The sequence below is a fragment of the Lagopus leucura genome, unplaced genomic scaffold (genome assembly GCF_019238085.1).
Source record: "Lagopus leucura isolate 7727_CA_CO unplaced genomic scaffold, USGS_WTPT01 Super-Scaffold_100019, whole genome shotgun sequence".
Classification (NCBI taxonomy): Eukaryota; Metazoa; Chordata; class Aves; order Galliformes; family Phasianidae; genus Lagopus; species Lagopus leucura.
Genome location: NW_024962273.1, coordinates 1,500,098 through 1,509,389, shown reverse-complemented (window position 1 = coordinate 1,509,389; position 9,292 = coordinate 1,500,098). Strand labels below are relative to the sequence as shown.

At 40.9% G+C, this 9,292-nt stretch overlaps 1 protein-coding gene across 24 annotated transcripts in view; it reads right to left on the bottom strand.

The window, feature by feature from the left end:
- The window catches only part of NEB (nebulin), a 98,316-nt gene that overhangs the window by 8,455 nt on the left and 80,569 nt on the right, over window positions 1-9,292 (bottom strand). For 15 of the 24 annotated variants that reach the window (XM_042877747.1, XM_042877753.1, XM_042877749.1 and 12 more), the window contains 7 exons: window positions 8,517-8,630; window positions 8,281-8,385; window positions 7,766-7,870; window positions 7,320-7,424; window positions 6,419-6,511; window positions 4,211-4,303; window positions 2,569-2,661 (listed from right to left, as the gene is read on the bottom strand). In XM_042877747.1, coding sequence (XP_042733681.1) covers window positions 2,569-2,661; window positions 4,211-4,303; window positions 6,419-6,511; window positions 7,320-7,424; window positions 7,766-7,870; window positions 8,281-8,385; window positions 8,517-8,630 — 708 coding nt within the window. Of the gene's footprint in view, window positions 1-12; window positions 329-814; window positions 908-1,979; window positions 2,073-2,568; window positions 2,662-4,210; window positions 4,304-6,418; window positions 6,512-7,319; window positions 7,425-7,765; window positions 7,871-8,280; window positions 8,386-8,516; window positions 8,631-9,292 lie in introns of those variants that run through there. The other 9 variants (XM_042877752.1, XM_042877759.1, XM_042877761.1 and 6 more) reach the window with 4 other exon arrangements.

The window sequence follows — 9,292 nt, the reverse complement described above, 5'->3', positions numbered from 1 at the left end:
AAAAAAACAACCTGGAATACAGAATCTAAAAGTTACCGTAATTAAGAGAATGAATCAAAACATAGGAATAAAAATGTGGTTAGTAACCATTATGCAGGGAATACCACCAAAACAAGGGGCACGGGACACTGTTTTTGGTGTCAGTTGATTACAGGTGAACAAGGGTAACTCTGGGTGTTAAAAGTGTTTTTACTGCATGAGAAGGGAATTTTCTTCTTTTCAAATGGACAGATACCGAGCTAACGTGTTCTTGGTTGCGTTTGGCTCTCTCAATCTCAGGAGTGACAGGGGTGGGGGTCCCCATCCCCACGTTGTCTTTGTACACCACCTATATGGTAACACAGCAGTGTAAAAAAGTATAAAACACAGATCGTATCTGAGGGATGCAGGTTAGCACAGTTAATTTGTATGGCCACTACGTCCACTAGAAAGAGGGAAAAATTGGGAATTGTAAATCAGGTAACAATTGTGATCAATCCTGGGGAATGCTTCCAAGCTTCTGAAAGGTCCTGGGGATGCTTTGACACAGCAATAAAGCATTAGAAGAATGGAAGTGAGCAAACAGAGGAAGCAGTAATTTTTATGAAAATAAAAATCAGAAAAATAAAGGTTTTAAAGGATGGGAAGCATTAAGTGTTACGATTATTAGAAAAACGTTTTAAAACTTTTGGATAAAAATATAAGAAAGACTGAATTTGAACAGCACAAAGGGAGCATCACTAAGTTAATTCCAGAGATCAGAACAATTGCAGGTGTTACAAAGTGCTTCTAAAATGAAGTTACAGGGAACATGTGTGGAATCAGGGAAGAGTACCGAGCTAAAGATCTCCTGGTTGCGTTTGACCCTCTCCATCTCAGGGGTCACAGGCACTGGGGTTCCAATTCCCAGCCCCTCTCTGTACAACACCTGTGTGGCAACAGGGAGGTAGGGTTTGTTTGGTTTGTGGGAAAGAAGGAGGATGGGGCAAGGAGAGAGAGAGAGAGGAAAGAAATTTAATACGGTGAAACCTGCAAATATGACAAACACAGTTCTGTCACAGCCTTGTTCAAAAGCTAGCAGGAAAAAGCCAATAAAATAATCAGCTAATGGCTGACGTTTCTGCAGTTCTGCTTCCTTCCACAAGGAAGTCAGTCTGCTTACTTAAACAAAAGATCTTAATGGTCAGCTTTCCCTCTAGGACTGCCCTCACAAGTATAAAAGAGAACAGCAATGATCACAGACGATTGAATGTAGCATCAAGTGTGACTACAGGGGCTTCTCTGAACTTTACTACAAATGTCGTCAGCTCAGGTCTGAACTTTGCATCTATCATGTCAGAGTCAGAATCAGGCCTAAGTCACTGCAATTGAAATAGGAATAAACAAGAAAGCTGTGAAGTAGGGCACTTCAAACTGTGCATGGTGCTTTGACTGGAATGTGCCAGAAGCAGAAGTAATTCTGGATAGAAATGCATTGCCACAGTCATTTCCCCTTGTCTGTGCAATTTTCTCCATTATTCGTATTACAGTGATAAAAGTTTTCTCACACAGACCTGCAGGACACAAGAAAGCATCCAACAAGCAAAAACACGCAGACACGCTCTGGCTTCATTAGTCTGCTTTGCTTCAGGAAGTGTTAAGAGTTCATTTTGTTTTAGCACTGCACCAGCATGGTGAGTCTGAAGAGCATTAGAAGGATCAGCTTTGCTATGGAGGAGTCACCCACCCTGTCACTGTGTCAATGGGAGGAAGAAATAAGGCACTGCTTAACTGATTTAAGTAAATGAGGGGTTGGATCTCACAGCTGGGATAATTTAATGGCAGTTATGCTAGACTGAGGGGAAAAAAAATACAATGTAAGGATACTGGTAAGTTTTAGTGACTTGATTAAGGAAAGGGTTGTTCAGTCACAACCAAATTGAAAGAGAAAATTAATATGGAGCAGTTAAAGGGATGGGATTTGCAGTCTCAGGGGTGGGGCTTGCTTTACTGGGCTATACCGAGCTAATGTTCTCCTGGTTGCGTTTGACTCTCTCCATCTCTGGAGTGACCGGGGTTGGGATGCCCATCCCTAAGCCCTCTTTGTATGACACCTATGAGGTACAAGAGAATTTGCAGACCAAAAAAAAACAACACCCAACCAACACAAGAACAAACGAAAACCAGCATTCAACATAGGCAAAACAATTACATCTCTCTATTCTGTGAGTTGTGTTTAGCGTTAGGGTCACTTTCTCATTAATTGCACACTTGTTCTAGAGGTGAATATTAAGGAAGTGGCTGATTATTCTGTAAATATGGGTACATATCCCAGGAGATAAAGGGTTAAGATAAAACAAGCACGGAGAGGAACACCAGATTTATAAAGGTATTTCACAGCTTATAAAGGTTTTGGTTCTTAAAAAGAAACGCATGTAAAGTTGTAAATCACTCCAAAAAGTTAAAGCACAAAAAAGGTGGAAGAATTGAGTTAAAAATATTGCCAGAGACAAGAAAGGAGTGCGGTGAGGTGAGATTTTAAATCATTGGCAAAAAAAGGAGTACGTGTTAGGATGTTACACAAAAATGATGTAACTTGTTCTTAAATACCGAGCTAATGTGTTCTTGATTGCGTCTGACTCTCTCTATTTCTGGAGTTACAGGTGTTGGGATACCTGTCCCCAGCTCCTCTTTGTACATGACCTGCAGAATACAAGCACCCAGAAAGATGAGCTGTGTCCCTTCCCCAGCATTGACAGAACACCTGGATAGGCACTTCCCCTGCTCAGCAGATAAATACAGTCTGGGACATCAACATGCACAGCACTGCTTTGACTGAGCGTGGATTTACGCAAAGTACCTGACGTCCACATTTAGGAGCTTCAACACAATGAAGTCAGTGGATTACTTCACTATAATAGGACACACATTTGATTACTCTGCTGCTAATCTGGCATAAAATATAGCTAGTCTTTCCTTTTGACCTTAGCTTAGAATAGTAACAGTACTACTTCTCAGGCAGTGAACACTTAGGGAGCCTTGTTTGTCAGCAAACAGCTGCACTTAGTTGTGTAATCCACTTCATTTGAATACCTACCTTTAGAAAATCAACACTTTGTTTCAAGTGAGAAACACCACTGAGCCTTAGTGCTCATATTTCCCTATTTCACAGAATGATAGAATGGCCTGGGTTGCAAAGGAGCACAGTGCTCACCCAGTTCCAACCCCTGCTGTGTGCAGGTCACCAACCAGCAGCCCAGGCTGCCCAGAGCCACATCCAGCCTGGCCTTGAATGCCTGCAGGGATGGGGCATCCACAGCCTCCTTGGGCAACCTGTTGCAGTGCATCACCACCCTCTGGGTGAAATTTATTTAATTTAATCTACAACTGTTGGACTATAGCATTTCCCATGACACAAAATGTACAGAAGATGCTTGGTCTAAAATCTAATCATGCAGGAATACATTACAAATGCACTAGCAGTCCTTAAAATTCATAAAAGATTGCAAACTGCATTTCACTACTTGCTGTCATTGAAACAAGGAATAATAATACAAAAATAAAGGATACACAGAAAGAGAGAACAGATGATGTAACTTGAAGGTTAGAAAAATGAAACAGTTTGAAAAACCAACTGCTATGCATTAGTGAGCTGTAAAAATCAGTACTATCACAAAAAGCATAAGAGAGAAACTACTTAACATTAGGAGTAGTAAATCATTAGACATTCATCCTATGGCACCTCCTCAGCATTGTATAGCAAACATCCAAGGTACCAACAATTACAAGACTATACTCTCCTTCAATACTGTATTGAGAGAGCAAAGTAAGGCTGCAGGAAACGATGGCTCAAAGTCAGGACAACTGGATTTGATTCTTAGAATCTACAATTAACTAAACATGGAGAAAGCAGATACTTTTTTCCATTTATAACCGCTGCTGGGTTCTTCGACTACAAAAAGAGGCTCCAATTTACTTCTTTCTCTCTAGCTGCTCCATTTTTTTGGAACAGTAAGATCTCCCCTGTGTATTTTTTTTTATTTTATTTCTGTGGTCACAGAAATAATGCAGGGAAGTGATACAGCTGTAACGATGGCTGCAAAATTCAACTTCCTGCTGCAGAAGAAGGGATGTAAGGGATCTGTTCTCCTTCCAACAACAACAACAACAAAATACCCATAAACACTACCAGAGGCTGCAAACTGAGCTCTGAGAAGTTATAGAGAGGTAAGTAGAAAATATTGGCCACTACCGAGCTGATGTGCTTCTGCGTCTCCTTGACACGTTTCACTTCTGGGAGATCAGGAATTGGAGTTCCTTTTCCAATGCTCTCCTTGTACTTAATCTACAAAGGCACAGACATTAGAAAAAATTAGAATTTATGTTAAAGCACAGTTGATGCGTGGTACAGGTAACAAACCGCATGAATAAAAAAAGCAGGGGGCACTTACATTGCACAGACTCTCTGAAATTAAATATATATGTGTGCATATATATATAAGTATATATAATAATCTAAAAATTTTAGCCTAATGGCCTTAAAATAGGCACCTGGATTCCTATGCAGATACATAAAGAGCATTATTCAAGGAGGTGGACAAGATCTCACTGGCTTCAACACGAGCAGAAAGCCGGTGTTCCAGCACTCCCACTGCCATTACAAGCAGCCTGCTGGGTGAGATTTCACTATGACTGGCACCCTCATCAAAAGGTTTTCTCAAGACTATTGTAAATGCCTTTGAGCAGATTCAATATGATCTGGAGTTAATTACATTACATTAAATTACATCAATATGATGTAGAATTCAGAATTTGTAAAGATCATCATTATTCAACAGAGCTGAGGGTCGCCATACAATAGTTTAGCAATTAAGTTTTGATATCAGTGCTATTTTCATTTCTACTTTAGTATAACCAAAACAGGACAACAGTATCTTATGAGAACATATTCAACACAATATACATGAAACAAGTGGCTGAAATGTTAGCAGCTCTTACACGAAAATCACGTCCAAATTTCTTTAGAAGCGTGTAAAAAACTCTCGAAAGAAAAGAATTACACACCATTATTCCAACATTAGAGTATTACAGTGTTTTAAATATGACAGTTTTACAAGACATGCTTTAGTAGGCTGCCTCTAACTTCCTCACAAAGGACAGGTCAGATGGGTGCACAGTGTGCTGGACTGGAATGTGGCTGAATGAGCAGTCCAGAGGTCTTTGATCAATGTCATGGGAGCCAGCTGGAGATCAGAGCACAAGGAGCGTGGCCCAGGGGTCCACAGTGGGGCCAGTGCTGTTTTACATTCATTAGTGGAGGCTGGGACAGAGGGCACTCCCAGCTAGCTGACAAATGGCACACAAGTGGGAGGAGCGGCTGAGAAACCCTGCAGTTGTGTTGGCATCTAGAGGGATGCTGACAGGCTGGAGAAAAGGGTTGACAGGAAACTCACGAAGTGCATGGGGAAACGTGAAGTCCTGCACCTGGGGAGGAATAGCAGCAGGCACCAGAACATGCTGGCTGGCTGATTGGGAAGCACCTCTGCAGAGAAAGGCCTTGGTGACCTGGTGCACAAGCTGACCGTGAGCAGCCATGCACCCTTGGGGCAAGGAAGGCCAACAGACCCTGGCCTGCACTAGGAAGAGCAGTGCCAGCAGGCGGAGGGAGGTGATCCTTCCCCTCAGCACTGGTGTGGTCACACCTGGAGTGCTGTGATCAGTTCTGGGCTCCCAGTACAAGAGGGACATGGAAAGATTCCAGCACAAGGCCACAGAGTTGATGAAGGGACCGGAACATATTTGATACAAGATGGGGCTTAGAGAGCTGGGACTCTTCAGCCAGTAGGACAGGAGACTTGGGAGGAACTTATCAATAGGTGTAAGAACCTGGAAGGAAAACAAGGGAGCAACTCTTCTCAGCAGTGCCCAGTGATGCGATGAGCAGTGATGGGCACAAGTTAAAAAATAGGAAATTCAATCTGAACGTAGCAAAATATTTTGTTAACTGTGAGGCTGGTCAGACACCAGAGCAGGTTTCTCAGAGAGACTGTTGGGTCCTTCTGAATATCTAAAGTCCTTTGAGGTATTAAAACTCAGAGCAGTGCAGGACAACCTGCCCTAGCTGAACTCAACTGAGCAAAGGAGCTGGAGTAGATGATGTCAAGAGGTGCCTTTCCACCCAAACAGTTACTTCAGTCTCTCATAAATAAAATGTGTTTGGGATGAGATTAAAAATATGACAAGTGCTTTCAGATTATAGAAATCGATTGTAAGTAACAAATTGAATATTAATCATTAGAAAGATTAAGTCACAAGAAGAGGCAAAACTTTTAGAAAGTAACCCTCAGCTGAATGGATTATTGCCAACAGTTAGCAACATTTAAAGAAGTGAGAGGGGAAAAGAACATTACTTCAAGTTGAATTAGCACCTGTAGAGTATTAAAAATCAATTGTTTTGTACCGAGCTAATTGCATCCTGGGTTCTCTTAACTCTCTGCATCTCTGGCGTCTTTTCAATAGTAGTTCCAGTTCCAATATCTTCTTTATATAAAATCTTAACATTCAGAATCAAGACAACAAGGTTAAGCATTCAAAACACAACATTATTTCTCCAAGACAGTGAATAAAGTTTCACGACAGTGATTTGCACACAACAGTGCAGGATGAAAGCAAACATGAAGGACCACCTGCAGTCACTGCCTTACTGCCTACCTGTCTTGTTTCCACCAAGTGCCATTTGTGCAAAAACAGGGCTGATCATTTATATTTGTAGTTATGCATTTTAAGGAGACTATCAAAACATTTTAGGAATGAATAACTAGAACAAGAACTAGTTTAGTTTGTGCTTCCAGTTCCAGTTTGTTTGAGGATGTTTCACACAAATTCCTTCCACCCACTAGGCTAATGGTACTGGTGGCAAAACAGCAGACAATAGGCACTTCATGGTAACACATGACATGTGAAACATCAGGCAGGCAGTTCACTTTCCACTGAAAGAAAAAAGTTGCAATACAGCAAGACTGCACTACTTACATGGCAACAGAACAAATGAAAGGTGGACACTGGAAACATATCAAGCACAGGGATGATAGTTCAGCTATATGACAGCTAAATACATGGAAAAGACTGCAATCAGAGAACTCCACAAGTGACAGTAGATAAAAAGGAGTACCTTAAATCAGCTAAATCTGGTTACAATAAAACTAACTTCTTTGGAAAAAAAACCTTACACACATTTCAGTGAAGAATGTAACTGTCTATGAGGAAGAGACTAAAATAATTATTGTATTAAACACATCACATTAAACCCTGGAAGGTCTTTTCCTTGGAATGAGGAATTGAAAACAGAAAAATAACTGTACCGAGCTGAAGTTCTTCTGGTTTTCCTTCACACGCAGCATTTCTGGTGTATCTTGTACAACTGTCACTTTTCCTTTACTGTTCTGTAGGTCCCACTGATACTGAAGCTGTAGAAAAAGTTGTAGTAAGAAGTCAAATGTTGACCTTATGCCACAAGAATTTACTCACAGAGCTTTCTCTGAAGCTAAGAAAAATATTTTCAAGTACACCTTATAAGGTGCTCATTTTAACATCGCCAACAGTGATATTAAGACACACAGTTACAACTATTCTGACTTAAATTTGTAACAGGAGATCAACTGCCTCCATCAAAAACCTTGAAAGGTGCCAGACTGAGGCAGAGTAGACCAGGAGGGATTCAGGTGTGGTATTTGGACCTTATTAAGTGACAAAAAAAGCTGTATATTTTTTTATTGTTTGACAGCAGCAATATTCTGTGCACACGTACCGTGCTGAAGTTCTTTTGATTCTCACGGACTCTCTGCATTTCTGGTGTGTCTGCTACAGGCACATAGTATGGCATGGTCTTTTCTGCCTCCTCCTTGTACTTTTTCTGATACAAAATACAAAACACATGCTATTAGTACGAAAGAACTAATAAACAGCCTGTCTCTACTTACTCTTGCATAGTGCCCATCTTTATGGAATTCTGAGCACTTCTGTTTCAGATGCACCTCTGTGTAGGATTCATTTTAAAGTTACCAAGGGATAGGAAAATTCAGCTACGTTTACTTAAAACAAAAAATAGCTTTGGGACTGCAAAACCAATAGAAATTACCGTTCCACTTCAGACAGCATTAAAATAAATTAATTTCAATATTTAATTGTCACCGTTCTACCACCATCAGCTTTTCTGGTGTATCTCCTGAATGCTGTGACAGGAGGTTATTTAGGTGCTCCTGATCAGTATCCACTCAAGGTTCCCACAAGAGCAGTGACTGTATTCCTTTATACTCAAGGTACCTGGCTTGAAAGGTTTTTGACTTGCTGGGCATGAATGATCTCTGGAGTATCGACAACACTGGTGTAGTTGGCCTTCTCCATTTCTGCCAACTGTTTGTATTTGATCTGTCAGGGAAAGCTCACATTTAGATGCATTCATCATATCTTAGCAATGACTTGCATTCCAACAAACAAACACACACACTGATTTTTTCCTTTAAAGACAGACAGCAGATAAATGAGTCACACACACAGACCTGGCTAGCAATGTCGGTGGCATTCTTTGCTCTCACAAAATCGGGTGTTTCCAAAGCCAGTTCTGATAGACCTTTTCCTTTGATTTCTAATTCCAAGGCTTTTTTGTACTCTTTCTGCAGATGAAGACAATAAAGAGATATTTTACTGATGTGAATGCTGTCCCCTTGGCAATTTCAGGTATTGTCATGATCACACCACTAAGCAGGACTACAACTTCTATAAGCTTAGAATTAAACATACACATGATGCCACCAGTGTGTACTTTATAACTTAAATATTGAGAACCAACAGTCCAGCTGAGATCCTCCAGTAAGGTCTAAAGGCTTGCTGTAAGAACCAAAATGCTGTTGTCAATCAGCATGTTCATCCTAGGGGTCTGTGTTAACAACTCGTATCAAATTAACACTGAAATGTTACTTTTTTCAGCTTCAATCTGCTGATATTAAAACCCTTAAAGTACAACCTAACTTTATCCTCTGAAAATAGTCACTATCCAGTGTTTATTTTAACAGTCCACCCTGTAAATAAATCAGGTGAAGTTTGCATTTCATTCTCTGCTGGCCACCTCTCTCCATTGGGCTGGGGAAGAGTCCACCTTGGCCATCAGCCCTGTAGCAGTCAACAGCTGGCTGCTCTGAGTCTGGCCTGGGCAGGTAGAACTGCCCACCAGCCTTGCCGCTGTTTTTGAGACACCCAGAAAGCATTTATCATTTAACGGGAGCTCTTTGCTTCACTAACATTAGTCACCATACACATTCCATTTTATTCTTTTCTG